This window comes from Python bivittatus, unplaced genomic scaffold (genome assembly GCF_059951505.1).
Source record: "Python bivittatus isolate LINGU-HERP-01145 unplaced genomic scaffold, Pbiv_v1 ctg000080_np1212, whole genome shotgun sequence".
In the NCBI taxonomy this organism is placed as follows: Eukaryota; Metazoa; Chordata; class Lepidosauria; order Squamata; family Pythonidae; genus Python; species Python bivittatus.
Genome location: NW_028277035.1, coordinates 60,898,406 through 60,925,294, shown reverse-complemented (window position 1 = coordinate 60,925,294; position 26,889 = coordinate 60,898,406). Strand labels below are relative to the sequence as shown.

The following is a 26,889-nucleotide window of genomic DNA, read 5'->3' as shown; positions in this document are numbered from 1 at the left end:
TTTTAGGGAATTGCATGGTGAGGATGGTAGATTTCTTATACTTGCTGGAGTTACTTCATGCAAGAATAGAAACCAAATGTTAAATATAGAACTTGTCTATGACTGTTTCCCCTCTTCCTACCTATATCCTATTCATTTGTTGTCATATTAGCTTTGTCATAAGAGCAATTAATGAAAAAAAAAACCTTTTCTTAGAGGAAGCACTTGCTACACTATCTGCAAAGAAAAATTTAACATCTGAGTGCTCCAATATAGTATCAAACCCCTACATACATTAATAACTCAATAAATGCTTTTATATATATCTTAAGAAAATGTACAAATCATGTATATTTTATTATTAGAGCTGTTTTTGCAGACCTCTTCCCAATTTCAGTTATCGTGGTATGTTGATAGGCTTACGGATCTAGTATATTGGCAATGGCATTTGCTTTTTAGGACCAAAGGATTACTAGGATTATACCTATGCTAGGAATTGTAAAGTATAAAAAGGAAAGAAGGAATTCTATTTCTCATCTTTAAACTATGTACACACAGGACGTTATGGAGAACACTGACTAAAGGGAACTACATAGTCTACAAGCAAGCAGAGAAAGCATAAAATCCAAAACTGTCTACAATGGGCAAAATGCAGACGATACTGTCCATTGCAAAGAGGTAGTGTTAAGTTTCCAATAGACCTGCTCAAACTTCCAATGTGAAGGCTAAAACTGTTACTTAGTTGAGCAAAGGGAACCTCAAAAATACTAGTCAAGGCGAAAAGCATAAAACGGAAGATTAGAAAAATCAAGACTCTGGATATAGGCAGAAACACATTAGTCTAATAAAAGTGACACTAACTTCTGACATCTACCTGCACAACACAAAGGATAGCTCCAGTTCCTGGCATTTTAAAAAGGAGGCGAGACATCCCACATATCACCTGATTGCACTCCTCTAGGATGGTTGGAAAGAAGTGTTGATTTGTCTTACCATATTTTTTGTGACCAAGTATAATATTAAGAATACATTAGCATTGTGTTTTGAAAATAATTGTTTATTTTATGAGGACCTCAATTTAGTGTGTAACGTAACAGTAACATCCAGGATATTTCACTAAATGACTGGCAGATTAGAAAGAGGACATCATCATTTACAATGAACAAAAAATATTTTATTGATACACATACACGCAGGAATAAGAGGTATCTGCATAATCAAATATGGAATGTTTACGAGAGTTAAAATAAATAATAGAGAAATCCAGATGTGTCAGTGCTAAATCTAGCACCACTAAATGGAAATGCCCTCTTTTGAACAGCTCTGACTCTGATGGGTCTATCCCAACAGAGACTGTACAGGCTGCTACCACAAGAAAGTGGTCAGTATTTCTGGAATACAAAGAGTCATCATAGTGCTTTCTACAGTTTTGCATTCTAAATGTTTATTCACTATTTTCGTCCCTTATTTCTTTAATAATAACTATTAAGTTTTGAAGTCCAAAAACATAACCCGTATCTTGGCCCTCATGCACCACACTATCTTCTCCATAATACCGGCATGTAGTGTGGGCAAAGTCTATCATTCGAACATCAACAGAACTAATTGTAGGCTTGTAGGCATATGCACGTGCTGATTCGTCTGATGATTCTTCTGAAAGACCTTCAATGTCTTCTGGGTCCGAGTCCACCACAACATCTTGTAATTCCTTCCCATCATAAATAATCAGCAAAGAGCTGGAGTAAAAGCGGTAGGATTCCTGCTTCTCTAAGACTGATTTTAATTCAGTCAGTTTCTTTAGAACAGGTTCAAAGAGTTCTCGTCGCAGATATTTGCCATTATGAAAAAACTGGTAAAGTGCTTCTTTAAATCCTTGGACTGAAAGTTTTCTCCCATGATATTTATTCATAAACATTAAGTGGCCAGAACCTGGCTTATAAACCTGTAGAAAGAACGAACGAGAAAAGGACCTGTTAGCACTAAATGCAACCGTAGCACTGAAACAAAACTGTAAGATAAATTGGTTTATTTGCAAGCTATTATGCCATAGCTAAAGGAAAGCAGAGATTATCCCATCTGTTACCCATTCTCCAATGCATTTTTCCCCTGCAAAGTAAATTTTTCAGATTTATGCTGTTTAAAAATAAGAAAAACTAAATAATTTAAGTAGGATTATAAATATGTTTGGCCACTGTTTTGAAAATCAAGTCCTAACATGCATAATATCACTCCATAACGTAGCCCATAAATAGCAGTATTATGCCTGTGCTTGTCAACTCTGTTTGCAAAGTTACTGGCAGTTAGGTACTATTGCTTAGCATGCCCAGTGGCCTATCCATGACAGAGAAAAATAGTATTTAAAATTATAATAACATGATTGCCTATATCACACCTAAAATATACACAGAAGAAATCTATAGTCTGAAAGAATTGACCGGAATTCAACCATTTCTACTATTTTATTACAGCAAAGCTAGACCAGCCAGCCTATACAGACCAAAACATAACCCATGATTTGACCCTCATGCATCATACTATCTTTCCACTGTAATTTCTTAAAATATGGATAAGGTCTATTTTTTGAACAGCAACACAGCTAGCTGAAGGAATCTGCATCTGCTCAGTGAAGAAGACTAAAGATCTCCATCATCAGTCTCTGCAGGAAATATGTGAATGAAAATAATCTCTCTACAATCACAAATAATACATTGAAAAGTATTGTACTTCATAAAAATCTTCCAAAACCTTCCTTGAAATTCTTAGTTCAATTTTAAAAATGCAACTGGCTCTAAGTGGCCCATCCAACTGATTACAGTAATATGGCCATGTTCTGGAGCTTTCATGAGCAAGATGATGAAGAAAATATCACCTACAAAAGTATGAAGAGGAGTGGTTATCAAATTGTGTAGAAAAAAGAACATAACTGAATTACTCTGCATTTAGGATTCAAGGCAGGATTTTTTTCAGATTGCCCAGAAATACTAATTCATACCCCATTCATTCAATTATTCCATGACAGCTGTAACAGAAACTCATGTTCCTGAAACAAAACATGTATTGAACTAAGGGTTTTCATGTTGCTGTAAAATTGAAGTAGATATTGGTTTCATACATAGTTGCTTTTAATTTCAAGTTATTCATACTAAATATGAATTCTTCTTCCCTTTTAAAACTTACCTGCATACCACACACACGAACTCCTATAACTGCTGAAGTGCTCTGCTGGCATTTCCGGATCTGATTAGCCTTCTTTTCTTCTGATGCATCATCTCCGTGCTGCCGGGTTCCCATCTTGAGATCTAACACACAAGGCACCTCATATCGTGAGGTTAGGTTTTCCAGTAAAATAAATTCTATTTGGTTAAGGGAAAAAAAAAATACCAATGGCAACTCTTTTACACTTGAAATAAAAATAAAGAAATCTTGTAAACAGTAACAGGAATTATCAGTGAGTGAAATCTAACTTTGGAGTTCTTGGGATTCTCTGAGCTTGGTTGTTTTCTTGCAAACATTTTGTTACCCAGCTAGGTAATATCTTCAGTGCTACAATGGAGTGGAGTTCTCCACTCCATTCTAGCACTGAAGATGTTACCTAGCCGGGTAATGAAACGTTTGCAAGAAAACAACCAAGCTCAGAAAACCCCAAGAACTCCACAGTTCAACCCTGAGCTACACATATTCTCTTCTATTGAAATCTAACTTGTTTGATGGGACTTTCTCCTCCTCTCCTGGCTGTTCTTGCTCCCTCCAAATCTGTTCTGGTGGTTTGGGGGAACATCTATACCAGACTGCAAGGAGGGATTGTCTCTCTGTGGAAATGGTCAGTAGAACTAATCCAGTAGATTTAACTGAAATATCTATCTTTAACTGAAGTTATACAAAGTATGTGTATAGTGACATTATTGAACTGCCATTTTAAACTAGACTGGCTACACATAAGCCACTTTGTGCCTTGATTTCCAAACTGTATGAAAAAATGTCTGGTGAGATAACAAATATTGTAAGAGAGCACAAAATCCAGGTATCACCTTGGATGAAAATGTTCAACAACTGTTCTCAAATTTGTAAAGAACCCTGCAGATTATCTACTAAAACATTATGTACAGACACTTCAACCAACCCCCCCAATCAAGGTGTGATCAATTTACATTAAGTTTTGTTTAAGAATGAAATGAGCAGATATTTTCCTGAAAATATAAAACGGAGTAAAAACAATATCAAACAATTCCATCACTTAAGAAATATATACTTGTATCCATACAACTATTCATAAAAGCCAAATTGCTCTTTGCACTGACAAATCAAAAGGAAAACTGATGTGAAGTTGCTGGGATGACAGGTAGAATCAATGCCTCTGATGGTACTGAAAGATCTAGTTCATAATCTAGATTTGAACTACAGCATATTCTCAACTTTAAAATGAACTGATATAGACTGTCTTGGAATGCCTTCTGACCCAATACAGCTCCTTCTTTACTGCAGAAACTCACATGACAATCAGTCCTGTCATCAAACAATAGAGGACACAAGCTAATCACAGGATACTGCAAAGGCAACTGACTTACAAGGGTCTGCTAGTAGCTATCTCCTAAGAAATATAACAGCTGGAATTCCCAATAACAGGAAATAGTCCTTTAACATAGGAGTAATGTATCAGTCTTCCAGAGTTTGAAATGTATGTCTGCTTTAAGTAATTTAACATTTCCTAACTTTTTTGCAGTCCTCGTTCAAATAGTATAAAACGCACAAAGGATACTATATTGATTCCGATGTTTTGCATTTTCCTTCATTTGCTGGAGCTGCTGCTGATGACACTTCATACTCCAAGGATTATGATGCTTAAACTGTGAACTGACATTCCCCTTTTTCTCAACACTATAATACAATACTTCAGATTTCTTAAGCAATTCAAATTCTTCCTCTAACTTGTGACTGAAACATAAAAACAAATAATATTTGTGGTCAAATGCAAGTATCAAATTATTTCTAATATAAATTGAACAAGGTGCCAGCCTTCATCTTATATCATAATACACTTATAACTGAGTGATGACAATCATTTCTATTATCTAAACAATTTGTTCAAATTTTCTCTCAATCAAGATTGCACCATTTTTTTCAAAGAGCACCTGCATCTTATCAAGGGGGGCTAGGTCTTAAAAGTTTATGCTGTAAAATATGTTTTATAGCTTTTAGGATGAAAATATGCTCTTAGTCTTTTCTGAGCATCACAATGATGTAGTACTCTCAAAATTAAACCCCTTATGGTAATCTGATACTGCAAAAATTGTTAAACAGCATTTTGCCACTTCAGAAATTATAAAGTACATCTTATGGCGTAAATCAAACGTCACAAGGTAAAACTCTGGGGGAGATGGGCGGCATATAAATTAAATAAATAAATAATAAATATTCCACTAGTTTCAATGGGCTTATTCCCAAGTAAGTACATAGGCAGCTGTGATCCTACCCAAAATTCCTAGATATAAAACATAAGATCAGGCTCCCAATTAAATGCATGTGAATGTGCTGTATGTCTTTTATAATCAAGGAGCTGAGAGTATACATATGTAAAGCTATGAGGAAGCAAAAAATCTGTCAATTACCTTTTCATTTTTTCTTCTTTTCTATGCTGCCGGACCCATTCCTTAGTTAACTTTTCATTTTCTAGCAAAACAGTCTTTTTATTACTCCACCGCAGCAATTTATTTTTGGGTTCACAGTCAGAATTATCTAGACTTTCCAAGTTATCATGATCTCCATTTAATGGGTAGGCTATTAGACACAAGTTTCCATCTTCATCCTCTTCAAAGCTTACAGATACCACACCTTAAGAGGAAACATGAGATGCTCAATTAAGAACAGGAGAAGTGAGAGATAAAAACATTACAACACAACATAATTTTACACTAAGAATATAGCAACTTTGGTTTTTCTCTTACCCCAAATCCTTAGTTTTTTATCTTGCCACAGGCCAAAACTCATCTGTCAACCTAACAAATATCAAAACATCTAGACAAAGTGACACCTCACAGAGAAGACAATTTATCATGAAGACAACACATTAATGATACAGGAGGTTCTTCTCTTTCTTGTGAGCAGAATAAGAATCAAATAATAACAGGAGACATTTTCAATTATTGAAAAATTTTATTATGTTTTAAAAAACTGGCTTATCTGACCCTAGGAGAGATGTAAAACATTGCATATTTACATCTTGCAGGGGAATATACCCTGCAGAGAAACACCAAAAGCTTTAAGTTTTGCTTCATGGCAAATCTAAAAGCATTCATCCAAACACAGGCTTTTGGGAATATTCTTAATAGATTCCAGAGAAAAGGAAAAACTTGCAAGAGTAGAGCAAAACAAGAACAACATCACACATTACAACAGACAACTAATTCAAAGGCTTCCACTTAGAATCACCACGTTTAATTTACAATGATTTCCCCCCCTCTGGGGAATATATTTTATTGGTTTCAGTTATGTAGCATCTCATAAATGAAGTAACAAAATGAAGTACAAAACAAATTTAACTCAAGATACATCAAAACATGGTGAACCTTGAAAGCATTTTTGCCTCCTCATCTCAAAGTCTCTAGAGCACTGGTTATGTTTTGAGAGGACAGTTCTGACAGGAATGCAGCCCCATGCCATATAGGAAAGTTACGGCAGAAGTTGTAACAACTGGCTGAATGGGATATTTTTTCCTCAGTTTATCCTCTTTATCCTGAAATCAATCAATCTGCACATTCTTGCCGCTCATCACTAGAGTTCGTGGCGAGAGACTGGCACTTCTGAGCAGGGCAGGCAGCTGTGGGGCCTACAGGAGCAAGGGTAGGGAGTGCAGAAGCTCTGACTGACAGTCCTGCTGCCCATACGAGAAAGAGCTACAGGAAAGGGGGGAAGCCAGCTAGAAAATGGCCTTTGGCTTTATCCTGGAAAAAACAACAGAAACGGACCAAATCAGGCTCCCCCTCCCTTAGTCCCTCCCGTACATCTCCACAAGAGAAAAACCACATATGCTAGTACAATTTATTACATTTAGTCAACATTATAAGCACACATTCATGTATTAATGCTGAGAGTTCATAATAAGAAACGTTCAAATGTTCAGTAAGCATGCACACAATTACAGAAATACAGCTAAAAAGCATTTTATTTTAGTCTTTCCTCCAAATAATATATACAGTTGGGAAAAAGATGGTTTCTTTATTAAATAAAGAAATAGAATACAATATCAAAACTTCAGAATTTCAAATTCAAGTTATTATTAATTAAATTCCTGGAATAGTGCAGGACGAAAAGCTAAATGTCTTGGTCAACTAATACAATGGTAAAAAGAACTGGAATATCCACTTCCACATACCATCATCTTTTACAGCCTCGTCAACAGTACTTCACCTTTTGCCTATCTATTGGCCACAGTTTTTTTTTCCATTTCCTTAAGGGTAAAAACAAGCTGATTATGTTTAACAGTAATTTTTAGCTTTCATTACTATGACAACTTGTTTATATAGCATGACCATAATGTAAGCAGTAGAGATCATCTGAAAATCCTTGTTAAGCTTCCACTAGATAGCATGCCTTATCCAGTTTATTTAATACCAGTTTTTAAAAATACATGGTTTAAAAATCAGAAAGAAAAAAAGATTATTACTGAAAACATTTACAAGCTGTTATCAATATACTTACCTACCTGTGCCTAAGGGCGATCTATAGGCTATCATCAGCAGTGTTGTTCTACTCTAATGCTGTTAGTCAGCCCAAGACCCACTGGCAAGCATCTCCACCCTGCATCTCCACAGCCTGGCTCAGACAACATCAAAATATATGAAAAGAAACCCCCTAAAATCTCTTATGCAAAAGAGATTTTAAGGACAAAAAGAACATTTGACTTTACCAAGTGAATAAAAACCCAGCCCCCTTCTAAAGGTGGCAACATACCTTCATACTGAGGAGTGAATTTACGCATTTCAGCAGGAAGAGTCTCATAGAACTGGTGTTCTCTCTGAATAAGGGGCTTACAGATGGTCTTGTCATTAAACCGGAGGACACAGGAGTGACCCCCAACCTGGTGAACAAAAGGCTCCAGGAGGACGCCTTTGGAATAATGCTCCACTTCCATAGCTCCAAATGCCGGACTCATCCTTGTAGGACATTAGACAGACCAATGGGACGGTGGTGAAGGCAACTCACACAGAACTGTTCCTCCAGAAAGTATTTATTCCAGGTTAGTAAGTCTCTAGAAAAAAAAAAGAAAAAAAATCCCTGTGTGTTTATTCAATTTTGTCTGAAACAGCAAAGCTAACAGATTCTTTTGTAGCGTCCAGGAAAAGAAGCAGAAGTGAAACTCTCCGCACAAAAGCTGAAACTGAAAACAGCCAACCAGATCTGAGCACTGAGACAAACAGGAGTGAGGTCATGCAAAAGTCTGCATACCACGCCCCATATAATATTAGCCAATCAGCATTAGCACAGAGCTACTAGGTGTGTCTCTTGCAAAGCAAGGAGAATGCCAGCAGAAAGAGGGGAGGTAGAACTTACTCACACTCCTTTCAGTGTTCATATTTGCTTTCAGCCAACTTTCTTATCACACAAAGTTCCACAGGGCAAAAGGGGGTGTATTACGCATTTTTACTTTTTTCTCTATGTCATAATGCAGATAACAAGCTAAACACTTATATAGGTCAGCATTATAGCCTAGAGTTTCCATCTGATTTTTTCCCCTTTCTTTTATGATGTAATACATTTACACAGACTTTCACATACTGTTTAAAATAAAATTGTTGGCTATAGCCTAACACAACTCTTACAGAGAACCACAAATATTGCTTAAATAATAGTTTCCTTTTAATTCCTTGGTCTTTTCAAAGTGAGCATCAGGGAAAAATACAGTACAGGCATCTTTCTTGGGCTTTTGAGTCTTCTGAGTCAAACTATCAACTTTAAATTCAAAAGTAATTTGAAAAACAACTTCAACCTTTCCAAAGATGCTCTATGAAAGTATCCTTGGGAAAAAACTGGGGGGAAAATCATGCATAGAGATCACATTAAAAAACAGAAATACCAATTTCCTCATTTTTATGACTTCTCAAAACCTGCCATGCAGTTTCAGAGAAATATTTTTATAATTAACAAAAATGTCCAAAAAGTATAAACGACAATTTTAAGTTTAACCTAGCAAGAATGTATGTACAGAGGTTCCTCTCCTTATGCAAGTAAACAATATTTAAAATTGTTTGCTTGCATAAAGAGAAGAACCTCTATACATACTTAAAAACTCAAAGACCCACTGTATTATTCAAAATATTATCTTGGAAGAAATAGAAAATAATTTCCCTTAGCAGCAAATATAAAGAGCTTTATACAATTTAAGCTACTGATTTTATCTTTAATTTCTATATCTAAAAACAACCTGGTGCTTAATTGCAGAGTACTAAAGAGCATTACATGAATAATAATTCACTTAATTCTAAGAGACCACAAAGTGTTCTAGGTCACAAGCCTATTTTTAGATATACTTAACCATAGGATCACAATGTAAACCAGTTCAGAGCATATTAAGTCAAAAACAAATCTCACAGAATTATGTTTACTTCCAAAAAGGTCCACCCAGAATTGCAACTATCTTGTAACTAATGCCAAGAGATTACAAAAGCCATTCATCAGTTTGCTTATCAATAAGTACATTTATAGAAGTATTGGGAGGGTGAGGGAGGCTTTCAATATTGCATAACAGAATCTGTGTATGTCAACTTAGCAGATCATCATGATACCATCACCGGAAACTCTACTACGCAAAATACATTATTTAAATTTACTGAAATATATGGAATGAAAGAATGTTATGCCTACTCTAACCTAACATTAGCTTAAAGATAAGCAGTAAGCATATTTAATGTTTATTCTCCTAGCAGATTACAGGAGCCAGAAGTTCTCAATTATTACTGCATCAAGTTCATTTCTGTAACACACAGGTATCCAGAAGATGGCACTCTTATTATTTTTCTGTCAAGGCAAATTACTTAACCCTTTATATTCCTTAAGATGTAAGAGCAATCTGGTAAATCAAAACACATCCTGGTAAAAGGCAACGGCAAGCCATTTCCATAATGCTGCCAAGAAAAAAGCAGGGATTTGTCCATTAGGTCACTAGGAATTAAGTTTAATGTGAAGAAGGCTTGACTTCATTTAAGCTCCCTCAGCTGGGGCATAAACCCCAGTGGGGCTTATTTCCAAATAAGCAAAGATCTATGCTGTTGTGTTTTAAATCTGATTTATACTTAAAAGATAACAGAAGTATATTCAAACAATTTTGCTCTAACAACGTAACACACATACACACAGAGAAAAAAAATCTGTCACACAGTAAAATGCCAAAATCATATCCAGATCTCATGTTCCTCAGAGAAAAGCATACTTGCATAAAAAGCATACTACTTCCAACTCACAATCATCCCCAGAGAGCTCATTATAACTTGTTTTCTTTCAGCATACCAAACGCAGACCATAGGGAATTTTGAAATCTGCGAATTTACACACCTGAAGCCTCTTATGTACCAGCTAGGGCATGATTCAACAGATCTTGCACCCCAAACACACATAATCATTAAAGTTCTATCTTATGCCTGGTAAGCAAAATATTATCCATTTTTTCTCAGTACATTTGTAACAAAATATTTTGTAATAGTCTAGTTAATGTTAAGATTGCCCTTGGAGATGTTGCACCTCCTTGATGACTGAAAAATGTTCAAAAGGCAAATATGACTTAATGAGTGTAAAACAGGTTGGATGGAATGACTCTTCTGAACTGGAATATAGGAACTGAAGGATATAATCTGTTCAAAAGATACAGAAACAACAGAAAGAGAGCTGTTGTACTAATGTTAAATTATCCAGCGCTGCTCAAGAATCCAAGGGAATCAATGTAGCAATATTGCAAAGAACATCTGGGATAAAATAAGCGGAGAGCAAATTAAATACTGTTGTTGACATCTACTCTCATCTGCCTAATCAAAGAAAATATATGGACTATGCTTTCCAAAAGCAAAATGCAGATCTTCCAAAGAGGCATGAAAATATACTTTTCTTTAGTCCAATTGGAAGACAAACTCTGCCAAGCATGATCCTCCAGGAAATTCCTGACTTGTCTTCCTACTTTGACTAGTCCCAACCCTGTTAGCCTTTAAGGCGGCTTTGAAAACCTGAATGTTCCTTTGGGGCCAGGATACTGATGAGTGCACCCTGCAAGGTGTGATAATGGGGCCCTGCAATTGTTTTATTGTTGTGATTTTTTTGGTTGCTCTTATGGGTTTTATTATGTCCTGTTTTTATTGCTATAAGCCACCCAGAGTTGCATTTTTGCAAGTTCGGCAGCCACGTAAATCCTATAAATAAATGAATAACTTTTTGTCTTTCTTTTTCCTTTAGAGAATGAAGGAAGGTACAAGAGGGTCAGCTTGACCTGATACTAACCTTAATGCTAAGTGAGCATGTAATCTTCTCTTGATTTGAAAGGAAACTAGAGCTAACAGTAATCAAACATGTATCTTGGATTTCATAGGATTTTAATAAATTCAGAACAATGAAAAGAAGTATTCACAGCTGGAGAATAGGAAAAGGAGTTCAAGCAAGGACGGAAACTATTGAAAAAGGAAATACATCTCAAGCTCTGGATAACAATAGTATATATTTTTTATTCCAAATAAGACTTTTTGTTTATTTTATGATTAGATTTAACTCAAAGGGGGAATAATTTTAATTCCAATGCCCTACTAAATCTTTTGAATACAAGTTATTTTAAATAATAAACTTACAAATAGAATATCTTTCTTAAATACTAAAATGTAGAAAATGGCCAACATGCCTTAGAACAAAGAGTTCAAGTACTGAAACACTAGACCTATGCAGCACTTCTGATTTTATTCCAATGAGGTGCTTTGGAGCAATACAGAGGTACAAATGCAGCACCTGTCTACAACTCCTTATGGCAGCTCTTTTTCCCAGAACACAGAGTGTCTTTTTATTTTTTAAAATGAGTTTAATAATTGAAAAACTACTACATGGCAGTTAATATGCCAAATTATTGCACTTTCCTAATAATGCAATGGTTTTGTCCTTTCTTAGTCTTCTGTCAGCCAAGCCTGCACAATACAGGTAGTGCCCAGTTTAAGAACAAGTTCCATTCCCAAGGTCTGTCCTTAAGTTGAATTTGTAGGTAAGCTGGAACAGTATTATTGTACAATACTGTATAAGTAGTATTGTGTAATTAACTCATACTATTGTGTATTTAACTCGAATCTTTATGTATTTAACTCAAATTTTGCTACAATAAGCTCCATTCTTAACAATGGGTCATCTGTAAACCGGATGTTCTTAACCCAGGGGCTACCTATACTTTACTACCACATCCTATGCAGCATCTTCTCTACCCACATGGAAATTTAAAAATCTTCTTGCATAACCTATAAAATGGCCCAACTCTCACCACGGGAGAGGTTGGATGGTGAAGACTGGAAAATTGGGGCAACTGAGGCAACTGGGATATCTAGATTGATTGAGAAACTTTTCCATCACTGTCATGCACCATTTTTTCTACTTAACTAATACTGGATTTGCCTCTATTATATGAAATTTCTCCTCTACCTTCAGCTCCTCAAGAACTAGAGTAGCTGAAGTGAATAAAGGGAAAAGCCATAAATCTTCATCATAGGAAGCATCTGTACCTATCCATAACAAGATCACTTGCTAGAAAACATCTTGTTTCTGTTTTTAACCATACAAGACAAGCTTTAGCTACAGAGAACTCCCATGATTTAGACTAGAAATCAGTTAGATTTGGAGAACATGAAAAGAAAGAAGTCAAAGCTATGAATGGATGTTGATGTAATGCCCAATGTATCCCAAAACTATCAGTTTCAAATTCTGTTCACTTGGCAATACAAAGATCAAATATTAATTTTAAAAACCCAGTTTAATTCACAAAGCTTATTTCACTTACTTTTTATAGAGTTGTTATTATTTTCTTTATTCCCTCAGAGACATACCAATTGCTTAAGTTAAGCCTTGAGAAGCCCTGGTACAACCCAGTAATTTATTTCCAATACAAGTAAAACTCTGAGCAAATGAAGATTACAGTTCTATTATAATGAAACAGCGTTGTTTTAAAAATTAAGCTTTAGATGTGGTTCAGATGTATCTCTATGCCACCTTGACATGGAAATGTATTTATTTAAATAATGTATATGGCCACCCATCTCACAACAATGACTTTGAGCGAATTAAAATGGAATTATGTTGAGAGTTGTTCTGTTCCCAAGCCTATCACAATCAAGAGTGCAATAACCAAGAAAATGCATCGAGAAATGGCAGTGGTGAGAATGGTTCAGGAACTCAGAGATGTTTATTAGCATAATTACTTTGTATTTATTGTATGTTGCTCTCTCTTCCATTAATCCCTATGTGTTTTCATTCTTTTCTTGCTTCTGCATTCTCAATCACTAATGTTCTAACATATTTCTTTCCTTTATTTCTTCTTTCACTTTATATTTTCCCCTTTCCTTGCTAATGTTCAACAGTCTACATTTGTTTTGTATTAAATTATTATTTATTCTTGAAAGGCAACAGCAAAAAGGGGAAAAGCCCCATTTAGAATACTTTACAAGACAATCATGAACATTTTCTTATTTGGGCCAGTCACACTGTCTTTTAGCCCAATTTTGCTTTTGTGTGGATAAAGTGGAGGGAAACACTAATGTAAGCATCTTATGGGGAAAGATGGAATGTACCATATATACTTGTGTGTAAGCCCATCTGCAGATAAGCCAACCCTCAAACTTTTAACCAAAATATCATGAAAAATGCACCACCTGCAGATAAGCTGACCCACATTTTTCAAGGTATTTTGGTTAAAAATTTGAGGGTCTGCTTATCCACAAATGGGATTATATGTGAGTATATACAGGAAATACTGGTACTTTCAAAAAGTATTACTATATATGCAGGTAATCCCCATGTAAGAACACCCAGTTTAAGGCCATCCCACAGTTAAGAACGGATCCTAACTGTAGCAAAATTAGAGTTAAATACACAATGGTTTGAGTTAATTACACAATACTACTTATACAGTATTATACAATAATACTGTTCCAGCTTACATACAAATTCGACTTAAGGACAGACCTTGAGAACAGAACTCGTTCTTAAACTGGGGACTACCTGTATTCATGGATGAGCCCTTCCCCAGATAAGCCAAACCCGATTTTTTGGGTGTATATTGGCACCTAAAATTCTTGGCTTATCCACAAGCATACAGAGTAACTCAAATTTCTGATGGACGCTTGTCTATAACAATTTATAGAGAGAAAAAGAATGTCAATTCTACTTAAAAAACCCTATTTTACACAGAATTACAGTGGAACCTCGGGTTACGAACGCTTCTGTTAATGAACGTTTCGGGTTACGACCAGCTCCGGCCGCAAAATTTTGCTTCGGTTTGCAAACTCCGCCTCGGGATACGAACAGGATACGCAGCCATTTTCCCTCCCGTGACACGGTCCGTGGCCATTTTTCTGCCCCTGACATGTGGTCCGCGGCCATTTTCCGCCCGGCACGTGGTCCGCGGCCATTTTTCCGCCCCAACACGTGGTCCGCGGCCATTTTTCCGCCCCTGGCACGTGGTCCGCGGCCATTTCCCGCCCCTGACACGTGGTTGTAGGGAGGGGGACTCTCCCTCCAAGCAATAGCCGCCTCCCTGTCCTCCACGCCAGAACGGATTAACAGTAATTACATTGAACCTTATGGGGAAATTTCCTTCGGGTTGCGACCAATTCGGGTTGTGGCCAGAGTCACGGAACGAATTAAGTTCGTAAACTGAGGTTCCACTGTACTTAGATCCAGAGTGGGTTTTTTACTTCAATTATAAAAATCTACTTAAAATTCACACCTGCTAACTCATTAATGTAGCATATATTCTGATATATTTTTTTAAAAAATGAGGAGGGAAAATGGTGCATAAAATGGAAAGGGGAAGGTGCTTTAGTGCAACTTAATCTACGGTTGTAACCATACTGCCACCACACAGGGAAGCAGGATAAAATGGATGGGCAAAATTTGGTGATTTTCTATAAGAAACCTTACTTAATGCCAAACAGTATAATTAAGGTAAGTTTGGATGTACATTTTTAAAGGATAGAATTGTTTTTAAAGAAAACAAATATTGCTGTGTTGCCTCTATAAATATTGAACCCCTCAATTTTTTGTACTGGTGAATACATTCCGAATTCTGAAAGCATGTCACAGGCACTCTCGCAAATGGGTGCCATGATAAGAATGGCTAAAGGTTCATTTATCTGATAGCAAACTGAAAAGGTTACTTCCCATCCCAGAGCACTGTCTTAGCAACTTATATTTATCTGTCTTTTCTTCTGGGCTGCAGCCCACCCACCTTTTTAATATATAAGAATGCCTCTAGATCAGTGATTCTCAACCTTTTTGAAGCTGCCGCCTCCCTAAGGAGCAGAACATTTTTCAACGCCACCTTTTGTGAAAATCCTGTAATTTAGGGTATGGGGGGGGGAGTTACTGAATTATAAAAGGCAAAATTTTTAAGTAATTTTTTTCAGTAGACTTACACACCAAATTTGTTTGATTTAACTCAATACTTTTGCCCTGGAAGGTAATTGCATTCCTTTTATTAAAATTAAAATGACTAATGCAAAAAAATAAAGATAAAGAACTAATAAGCGCACTTACCTAGCTGACTGGCCAAATAAACAATGAAAGTAAATCGAAACTGAGGGGAAAAAACAGAAATGAAGCGAACGAAAAGCAACTCAAGAAACACAGGTCAAATCAAACATTCATATTGAAAGGACGCTCAACGCATGCGCTGTGATTAATCGCGCGGGAAGACAGCTGATGCACGCGCTGTGATTAATCGCGCGGGAAAACAGTTGACGCATGCGCTGTGCTGGTTGGGATTGGAGAAGAATCGTAGTGTTGAGTTCTTCAAGGTCAGCCTACCTAGAATACAAATTCGTCTCACCATTCTTAGAAGTGCGTGAGGGCAGCCGTCGCGTAAGTTCGTTTTATTGCTGGTACAAATGGTGTAAACCGGATAATCGATTTAATAAATTTTTTGGGGAGTTTTAAAATTAAGTTCGAATGCCAAAACATGCTCATCGCCCCTCTACCACCCAAAACATGCCCAACACCCCCCTACAGCCCAAAACAAGTTCACCGCCCCTCAGCATCCTCCCACCGCCCCCGTTGAGAACCAATGCTCTAGATCTATGTAGAACTCAGAAACACGTGATACTTAAGGTTGGTGCTTTGTTTGCAGCATGGTAGCTTTCCATTTTTTATCATTACAAGGATGTTAATAAAAATAACAGGTGGTGCAGGGAGCTTGGCAGGCACCAACTAAAGTGTCAGTAGGCGCATTGGTGCCTATAGACTCTGCACTGAGGATCCAGAAATCACTCATTGATACTATTTTTAAATTCCTTCTATGAGTGTTGAAAACATTTACTGTATCCATTTACTTCAGGAAGACTGCAATAAATTATGTGATACTAAACTACAGCAAAACAGATCCAGTTAATATATTCTACATGTAGGTATGTGCTATATATACAATGTTACCCTAGGTATGTATTAAGTTTAAGCAACAATAAAGCCATTGTGTGTAGGCTTCTGTCCTTAAGATAATAACACCTCATCAACCGCAAGCCTTTGTTTTAATATTTGCAAATCCGTGCATCTAGCAGCGAACCATTCAACTGCTGCTACATGCAAGGATGGCCAACACTGTATTAATGCTAATCTTTTGAATTAAGTAAACGGAAGAAAATATGACTGGTTTCAACTCTTCAAAATAAGTTGAGTTCTGTCAAAGATGACAATATTAACCCTATATTCAGCAAGTGTACAGCATCCTGATCTAACAAAAGCACAGTGTGTAGAGCCTTGAATATGAGCCATTTTCAGCAATTTAAATTTGAGCATATAAATAACACTTGTGAGATCAACATTAAGATAACTAGATAACTTGGATTAGTAAAGTGAAGGTACTGATATTACTAACTAAAGCTATCCCAACTTATATTTTTAGTTACCTTCTGCCAATGGTTTTCATCTACCAAAGTATCTGAACTTCAGTTAAGAATGTGAAACACCCACATAATACGTATTTTCAAAAATGTGGAGTCAACCATCCATTCTTCTTCTTACAGTCCTTGATATAATCCATTACAGCAGCTAGCAGACTCTAATGGCTCATATTCACATCCTGCTAACCACAATATCAAGATCACTTCAACAAGAAAACTTAGAAATTTAGCCTGCATCCCACATATGCTAAAAGTATATTTCAAAGTAGAATTCTGCAACCTGGTGCCTTCCAGATGTTTTGAACTAGAGCTCCCATAATCCCAAGCCAACATACTTATACATGAAAAACTGCGTCCTGATGTAATGGTGAATTGCACTCGCCCTCATAAAATAACATAATGCAAGAAATAAAATTTCTCCTTGGAAAACAGTTATATTTTGTCCCCAATGATTTTGACAGGTCTATGTGGGCAGGTTAGCATCATCTGTGGATATAAGCTATGAATCAGAATCATTTGATACAAAGACAATTTTCTGCATATCCAAATATATTCTTATTACTTTCTATATTTCTCAGATTTGAACATTCAGATCCACTGAGATTGTTCACAATTCAAATGCCTAGTACTGCAGCTGTTATTACCTTGCTTGTGCAAAATCTCTACACATCTGATATCAATGCCAGTTATTTCTGTGACTCCTGCTCTAAGAATGTATCAGCTGCAATAGCTTATAAGCATATCTAAAATGGCTAGGCTAAGATATTCATTTTTTCTATACACTGAAAAGGACAAATCAATAAAACACATTCACACAACACTGGGGGGGGGGAGGGTTAGTTTCTTGCAGTTAGCTTTTAAATTCCATTAATCTTTGCAACTGGCAAGTGCATCATCCAGCGCAACCACCTGCTCTTTGCAGGAGTTCAGATTAAACCAACAGATGGTCGTGCAGTGTTTATTTGACCACTTCTAATAAAAGGGTAATTAGCTTCTCTACTAAACTACATGGAATGTTTTGCACTTCCCCATTTATCATATTTTAGCCTAACTTACAGTGCAATCCCAGTCAATGTGTTTAGTTTGTTTACACTAATCTAAAAAAGCTAAACAGGGCCAGTCCTCATGATGGGAGACTACTATAAAATCCATTAAAATGAAAGAAATTAAAAGGAAAGATAAAAGGCAGCTCAGGAAAAGACAATGGAAAACCATTTCTGTATTGTTGCCAAGAAAATGACATAGTTGTATCTAAGGAGTTGAGCTCAAATCAAGAGTTTTTACCTTTATGTCACGTGAACATAGCCAATACTAGGTTATGACAAGAAAGATAGATTATGTTTCTGTACTGATCACATCTTTGATTCCCTGAATAGGCTGCAATTCCTGTACATTATTTTTATTTATTCAACCTAATAAGACAAGTGTACTTAAGTCCATGTGCTTTTTATTATTTGTTAGCTAAATTTATATCCTGTCTTTCCTTCAGGAGCTCAAGGTAGCATCCAACATATTCTCTCTTCCAATTTTTCATCAGAGCAACCTCCATGCAAGGTAGGATAGTTGACATATATTAGTTGAGAGAGATGACTTGCCTGTAGTCACAAAGTTAATTTTTGTGTCCAAGGTTCCCTGGTCCCACTCCAACATCTCAACTATACATGGTAGTTGTTTTTGCATTACTGATTGCCACAGTGAAGTATCACACAAGTACTGAATTGACAAAACCAATGAAGTAGCAGCAGCAGCAGCAGCAGTAATATACTAAACCTGTATGCCACCCAACTCTCAATTTCTCTGTAATGTAATGATGGTTGGTGAACCCTATAGTTTAGTGAGAACAAACATTCTTTTTATTAATGAGAATATTTTTATATGAAGGCTTTTATATCTTACAGTATAGCTGTGGTTTTCCTTTATTCTCAGCATACCTTTTTATTAATGTTCATTTCACTGTATCTAAATTGTTTTATTTATTATTACTGTATATTGTTTTGAGCTACTCATTCTGGAAAAAAGGAGCACATATGTACCATTATTAAATGTCAAGAATCCAGCATTTATTCAGTGCACCAAGCTATAAATTCAAAAAAGCATGTAGAAACAGGCACAACTGCTATTCTGTGGAATAGATCTCTCTTGGCTGGGTGTCTTCCACAGCAAATTTTGAATATAGTTCAAACTTTATTGGGCTGGTCCTTAATACATGGGTGGATGGGATTCATGTCATGCTATATTAATTATGTTACGCATTGCAATATATAGTTCAGAATGACCTATAAAAGTAAACTCAGTTTTGAAAGATCAGAGTGAAAACACAGAACATTATTAATGTCTTTAGTGTATAACAATCCAATACAAAAAACAGGTATCTCTGTTTTTATTTAAGTGGAAAGTAGTGCATTTCAAGTCCTTTTCTATTTTAGGAGTTGATCAATGGAGAAGTCAATTTAAAGTCCAACAGAACAAGGAACAGATTTTCACAAAACACATTCAAGGTGTTCTAAAATTGGTAATGCAAAATGTAAACACAATAGATGAAGTGAATATCTGAAGAGAGAATGGCATATGTGCATTTGAAATATCTTTTAAAATTCCCCAGTAACAATGAATCATCTATTTCCCATTACAACAGAAGCTTTGAAACTCATCGTGCACACACAAGTTTTAATTAGCCCATCATTTTCTGACGTGCTGGTCCTGAGCACAGATTTTATCATCCTGGTTGGATCTTCTATACCAAAGGCTAACTTTCAAACTAGGAAAGAAGGATGCTTCCTTTGCTTGCCATTACTTTGAACATCCCCCCTCCCCCCGCTTGCTGAATGCCTCTGATGCACGCTGCATCACACTCCAATGCCACCGTATGAGCTGGAGTTGCAAAGCCAATTCCTACCGGCGGGGAAAGGAGAAGCCGGCGAGAAAGTCCACACAGATCCCAAGTGCATTCTGGCAGCCGGGGCGCGAGCGAATTGCCTTCTTATTGCAACCCCCACCCCACCCCCACTTTAAACTTTGCTTGAGAAGCAGCAACGTTCGTACGCCTGGAATACTGGGATCTCACCAACCTTGAAATCAAAGGCGGGTTATCTCAAACTGGCTGCCCCCAAACCATGAAGTAGGATGTGGGTAACAAGAATGAGCCAATTTCGACTGCGTTCCCTCAGCCACGTAAAAGAAAGGGGGTGAAAATGGTGCCCCAAACCGCTGCCAGCTATTTTAAGATATACGGAAGGCAGTGCTCTAAGACGGCTTTGGCGTCCATTGAAGGGATAAAGAGCATCTGACGTGATGCGGCTCTTCCGGATCTGCCACCTCGCCGAGCGGACCGAGAGAGGAAAACAAATAAAGCCTCCTAATTACCTTCCAATCAGCTCCAAACCAACAGCCACCTCAACTCTTTTGTTCCTCACAGGCCAAAATGGCGGTGCGGAGCGGGACGGCCCTTCCCCCGCGGATAGAGGGTAAGCCCCGCCCCACCCGTCGCCATTGGCTCAGGGGGAGTCAGCCTCTGCTGATTGGAGGTGAGGGAGCCGGACTCTGTTGCTAGGGGAGCCGAGGCGGGCGGCCAGACATCGTGCGCCGCGTGATGAAGAGGAAGGGGAGGGCAGAAGAGGAGAGATGAGGACAAGGGGGCCTAGGAGAGGTGGGGCCGGAGGGGACGCGCAAGAGTGGCGGGGATGCTGGTAGCAACGAAAGCGGAGGGGAGAGCGGGAGGTTGCTTCGTAAATGAATGAAAGCCCCATGGAAGCCATTGTGGAGTAGGCTTGCTTTGAGCCCTTCAGCTGCTGCAACGGCTGTCCTTCCTTTTGGTGATCAACGTTTGCCATCCTCGGCCTTAGGCAGTGTCCATCTTTGTTTTCACGTGGAAAAGCCTGGGTTCGAAGCAAGTTTGATGTGGGTTTCCTGTTCTTTCCTGGAATAAAAATAGTGAAAGCAATAAAAAGCAATTATTCTGTATCCGTTAGAGCCCAGAATTCATTAAAGCGATTAAGACAGGAAGAACTTTTTAAGCCAAATCCACACTGCGGTGCATCCCAGTCAGCCTTCCAGGCAGATGCCAGATGGAGAAGGTGCCTGATTTCTACTTGCCTGCATGTCATCCCGTGACTCTGTGCAGTGTTTTCATCCAGATTGCCACACTGTGCCAGGGCACCTGATTGGCTGTTATATTCCATTCCCCTCGAGCATTACAGGTCACAGGTAAAGCCACCACCAACTGGCATGAGGACCAGTTTTAGAAGTTTCCCCTCCTGATCATACAGTCAACCTCATGACCTTAGGTAAGTCACACTGTCAGTTGCAATGGTGCAAACCTGCTTGTTGCTTGCCAACAATGGTTGCACACTGCTGCCAGACATTGTCCTTCTGTACAAAACTTCCTCTGCAGATGCACAGCTTCCAATATGGCTTCCTGGTGGGACCATATCTGCAAGTTGTAATGGTCATTCTTGCTATATTCCTGTTAGCTCCCAAGGCCCCTCAGTGCTCTGAATTGCATACACAGCAAGGCTTCCCCACTGCAGTGCTGGCAACCCAGTGAAGTTGAGGTCATGGTGCAGCTTCAAGACCATGCTGGCCAACAGATGCTTTCCCTTCTCTTCAGTTCACAGGTTTGTTGCCTGGGTAGGGAGTGCTCTGACTGCATCAGCCTACAGATCCATACAAAGTTAAAGTAGTTCAAAGGGGACTTCAACAGTCTCCTTTACAAACATCATGGCAACCACCCCTTGCCCACCAGCCCCCATGGTTCCCAACCATGAGGACGTTGTGGGTGACTGTGGCCAACCATGCTGGAAGGGCTACCAGGCTATGGATATTGACACTTGCACCCAGCATTGATCTTCATGGCATGATATCCTCCTACTGCATGCCACAGGCTGTGCGAGTCTTCCTTCACCTCCTAGTACTCAAATTCCCCAGGATGGTTTCTGTGTGAGGAGATACTGTATGTGTTATGCTGCACAGCACAACTATCCACTAGCATGTGTCTAGGTTGCCCCTCTGCCCATGGCATCTATCTTTGCCTCCTCCACAGAGTCAGGATGGCAAGGATGTGCAGAGCAAAGGGCTGTGAAGCCTCTGAAGCTGTACAGGCTGAGCAGGCAGGTCCATATACATACACTTCACCCCATGGCAGGTTGAGCACAGGAGGCAGCTCTCTTCATGACTATGCCTTAAAGGGCCATGACTCCTCACCACTGCCTCTCCCTTTGCAAGGCACCCAAAAGGTGCTGAGCCACAGGAAGGAAGAGTGGGCTGTTCAGCAGCCAGCAAGTTTGTGGGGGTGGGGGAAGAATCTTCTTCACCTGTCCACTGGTCTTCAGTCATGTCTGGTTTCATATATCACATGACCACTTCTTACCTAGATTCCACCACCACCGAAAAATGCAGGTTTGGCTACTCTGCTAGCACAGAGTGATGCTTCATAAGAGCCAACAGAAACCCAGCCATGAACTTCCAGAACACAGACATCAGTAGAGGCAAACAGCCAAGTGTAATCCATGACCACATGTTATTGAACCTCATTTTATTGTTTAAATTAATGGTCATGTGCAATAAACTGGGAAAACGTGCATGTTGTATTATCAAATGTACAAATTGTCCTTTGCTATTTTTAAATACATTTTAGGGGACTAATATGAACATCATGACGGAACTGAAGCTATTCCAAGTGTTGTGGTCCATGTATGTGAAACTGACAAGGAACTAGAAGCAGGAGAAATTACAGAAGCAGTCAAGAATCCAAAAAGAAGTTATTCCCACAAGACAGCCTCATTATACTCCAACACACTGAAGATGAACTTCATAAAGTTCTTAGTTCCAAGCAGATATGGGCTGAGGAGACACTGAAAAAAGGACAGGTCATGAACTGATGATGCTATAGGTGGAAGCAGAAATTCTTACAAAGAGATCCTTTGCAGAAAGTGAAGTTTTCATGTGTTTGGGGCTCTTTAAAGGACTTATGGGACAGATTCCATTATGGACTTCTTGAACTGTTGTCCAGAATAATCAAACTGAGGCACTTGGGGCAGAACTATATACTTGGTGCTTAGGTATTCAGATACTCTAGATTTCAGTACAAAGCATGGCACTTTCCCCGTTTATGTCTACATCCTATGATAAATTCATCTAATTCATAAGTTAGACAGTATTGTTGCATCTCTAACATAGAGTTGCTAGTGAGCACAGCTCAGTGGAATCAGTGAGTCATACAAGTGGGTTAGGGACTTCAGCTGACATATGACATTTGGAAACACAGTGAATGTTTAAAACATGAATTATGAAAGTGTTGATCATTTTTCATATTAGATCTTAGAAGTAAGATTGCCTTCTTGCAAGCCAAGTCTTGAGCTGGAAGGAACAGAGGAGCACAAAGCTGCACTCTTGTGGCAATCCTCACCCCACATTACCCAGATGTAAATAGCAAAGTGTCTCCAACCTGTCATGCTTGAATACCCAGGCAAGCTCTTCTACTGCACAGTGCATAGAGAGATGTATCAGTTCTGGCCATCATGTGCCACCCCCCCCCCCAAACAGATTGCAGCAAGGGATACTGGCATGGTGGAGGAAAACTCTGGCTTGAGGAGAAGGAAAGGACGTGTGTTGCTCCCTTCCATGAATCTGTAGGGTCCTGGGTTGGCAGGGAGCACATAGGGAGAATGCCACATTTTGCATGCCTTCAGGCTAAGCTCTCCACCTCCATGGCACCATGTCTCACCAGGAGCTGGTGGATAGAACCCAGATTTTAAACAGAGTACTAGTTTTCTCTCTCCTCCATGTTGCCTCACCATGACATTTTGCTGGGATCTTAGCTGCATTAACTTTTGTAAAAATGCCAGACTCTGGGATGAGCAAGGGGACACAAAGAAATAGAGCAGCAGAACAGCAAGGATAATTAACAAGGCAAACCTAAGGGGACAATGAGGCAGCAGAGAAAGCCTTCATGGGAGATCAAAGGGACAACTACATGTCCCAGGAACAAATCAGTGCTATTATAAGAGCTCCTCCTTCTGAGCATTCTGCAGCGGAAGATGGTTTAATGGGCTCTTCCAGACTCCAGTTTGCCCACACTTTCCTACAATTGGCCGTCAATTCCCATGAGAGCCTGTGGGAGCCATAGTAGCTTCGAACCTCCCCATGAGTTGTTTTCAGGTACAAAGCCCTGCACAGCAGCACCACCACAGTTCAAAATGGATGAATAAAGCACATGGAGCACCCATGTTCACAAAGCACACCTAAGTATCACCTCTGGCCCATAGTTCATCGTTATTCAGCCTGATGCAGCTACTTTTCAGACCTGGTCATTGGAACAACAGGATGAGGAGATAAATTTTATTAACTTGATGAGGGGGATGTCACATTTTACCAGGCCACAGAATAGCTGAGGGGTATGAGTTGCTGGTATTGATGAAATGAATTAAATGAGGAAGATGTGCACTTGTGTGGTGCCATCATGCAGTTGACCAGTTGACCTGAAAATTTAAAAAAAAATTTAAAGTTGGGGAAGTAACTCCTCATTCTGATCTTTACACAGGCATATCCTGAATGAGCAAAGGGGATGGTGGCTCAGGCACAAGGGGAAGAGGGTGGTCCCAAAACACATCCACAAAACCAGTCAGAGGCCCCAGCTGTTTCTGCATAGGACGTGTCAAACCCAGCAATTGGCCCAATGTGAATCAGCGCACCTCATGGTGACCATATGCCACAACATGTTCCAGCAGAAAGGCAAAATAATGGAAAACTCTGGCAGAGGAACTACTGACCGGGGGGCCTGTGGACATGTCATGCAGGAGCACTTCCTGATGTATTCTTCATGTTCTGTGGAGTGGCTATGTGGATGTCTGGTATGTTGGGATTTCACCAACCTCAAGAAGCAGGTTATCTCAACCAGGCTTCCCCAAACCACAAAACAGGATGGGAACAAGTATGAGCTGGTTAATTGACTGGTTTCCCTCAACTCTGTAAAAAAAAAGGGGGGGGGGATGAAAATAGTTCCTCAAAGTTGCTGCCAGCTATTTTAGCCAATACAGAAGACTGTCTTACTTGGGATGAAAGGGCACCTCATGCAATGCTCAAATAAGTTAATAATTTAAATGAAATTATTTTCTAAGTAGGTAATAAATTTCCTTTCCTTAAAAATGACTGTCAATTTTTTGGAAGAGTTCTGGGGGCCAAACCAAGGCTGAAACTCTGAAGCCTCATGTTACAGTATGCCCTTCTGTTTTCAGGAAGATGCTAGTGGCACTGAGAGTACGGGAGGCAGACGGAAGGGAGGGACCACCAACTCCAGGCTAGGAGCTGAATCCTATCTTTAAGCTGACACAAAGTTATTCCTGCTTTTTCTGCAAAAGTCATATACAACTCTATCCATCTATAAGCTGTCCTTTATTATTGAGAGAGCATACCTCAAGATGGAAAATTCCTACCATTACTAATTAAAAGGTTTGATGCATTACTTCAATTGTTCATTTCTTTTTTACCAGCCTTTTTTATTTGCCAGTAAGAAAAAAAAAAAAGGCAGTGAGAAATTGGTGATTGGCTTCCAAATGAATACTGGAGGATTCCAGTGAAAACTGCATAACTGCAAAATAAAAGCCTTGTCCGGAAGCCTCCTGAACAGAAAACCTGAGAAGCAGGAAATCTTTTGCCTGGCCACGTGGCCTTTAGTTTTCTCTCTTAGCATATCCCCAGTTCTTGCAGGACTACTGAATCTTCCCTCCGGTGTGCTTAGATCTAGCATTCCCATGAATAGAACTTTGTTTACACTGGAGAAAAGGAATGGGAAGCTAATTTTTACCATTTACTCCTAATTTTATCCCCTAGAACCATGTGAAATGACAAAAATTGCTTCCCAATGGAACCTCTACTGAATTGCAGTCTTTTCTGTTAACAGACAGAATCCTTGTCTCCATGGCTGAGTTCATGGGCAACTGCAGAGGACGACAGCAGGAGTGGAGGGAATGTGCATCATGATGTCATGATGTCATCACAAAATTTCATATGTGATTGTGTCATTGGCTCAATGTCATCATGATCACATGTTTCATCATGTTGATGTTTTCATGGCTTTTATGGACACTGCTATAAACCATGTTTGCAGGCCACAATAGTTGCAACCATACAGCAGGCTAAGCCAAAATCAACAATATTACCTCAGTGTACAGTCAGTCAATATGTTCCCTGCTCCCTGATCTTTTTCAGTCACCTGTAACCCTTTTTTGAAAGCCTTGCCAATCTCAGCTGTGACTAAGTGGCTAAAAGATGGATTTTAAAAACAGAGCTCACTCAGTGGCTATATTAATATATGAGCCAGAGTGATTATATATGAATAATGTCCTTAATTCTTGTATAATTAAAATATCCCTACCATTTAATTCAGTGCAGTGGTAATTAATTGTTCGTTACCCTGGACTTTCATGTGGATTATACAAACTCCTCTGCCAATCCTTTCTACCTAAGGTCCTTATTGGTTTAAGGACGGTGTTCATTTTGACACAGGTAGACACTGATGAATTTAAAGGTCATCATTCCTTTACTTTTTTATGTTTACATTTCTCCTGTTAACAGTAGCAGGTGTTAATATATCATTGGGCTTAGCAACATCAAATATTTGGGGATAGTCAGAGACATCCACAGGGGGCGGGGGTGTGTCAAAAAACGTACAGTAAAGATGGTGGCCACAACCATGCCATCAAACATTTTTAAGAAGTGGCGGGAAAGGACTTCCATTCTGCAGCTGCCATTTTGACTTTTTTACCTCTCCAGGATGCTTGTGGGGGAAACCTTATAATAC

The 26,889-nt window shown here is 38.7% G+C and overlaps 1 protein-coding gene across 2 annotated transcripts; it reads right to left on the bottom strand.

Annotated features, from left to right (window-relative positions):
• Positions 1 to 1,131: 1,131 nt before the first annotated feature.
• On the bottom strand, positions 1,132 to 20,596 carry IP6K2 (inositol hexakisphosphate kinase 2). 2 transcript variants are annotated; one of them, XM_007437023.4, is made up of 6 exons: positions 20,457 to 20,596; positions 7,927 to 8,224; positions 5,586 to 5,808; positions 4,736 to 4,911; positions 3,157 to 3,332; positions 1,132 to 1,921 (listed from the first exon to the last, which is right to left on the bottom strand). In XM_007437023.4, exons 2-6 carry the CDS (start codon positions 8,126 to 8,128, stop codon positions 1,424 to 1,426), a joined length of 1,275 nt encoding a protein of 424 aa, XP_007437085.1. In that variant the 5' UTR covers positions 8,129 to 8,224; positions 20,457 to 20,596; the 3' UTR covers positions 1,132 to 1,423. The 2 variants fall into 2 exon arrangements, with proteins under 2 accessions (XP_007437085.1, XP_087990361.1); XM_088134235.1 differs by lacking the exon at positions 20,457 to 20,596 and adding an exon at positions 20,162 to 20,402.
• Between the last annotated feature and the right edge of the window lie 6,293 nt (positions 20,597 to 26,889).

Excerpts from the sequence above, each read along its gene's own strand:
- IP6K2 (XM_007437023.4), bottom strand. The coding sequence starts at position 8,128 with ATGAGTCCGGCATTTGGAGCTATGGAAGTGGAGCATTATTCCAAAGGC. Across the intron at positions 3,333-4,735 it reads AAAACATCGGAATCAATATA|AATTTATTTTACTGGAAAAC; the intron begins GTATCCTTTGTG and ends TTAACCAAATAG. Across the intron at positions 1,922-3,156 it reads TTCGTGTGTGTGGTATGCAG|GTTTATAAGCCAGGTTCTGG; the intron begins GTAAGTTTTAAA and ends TTCTTTCTACAG.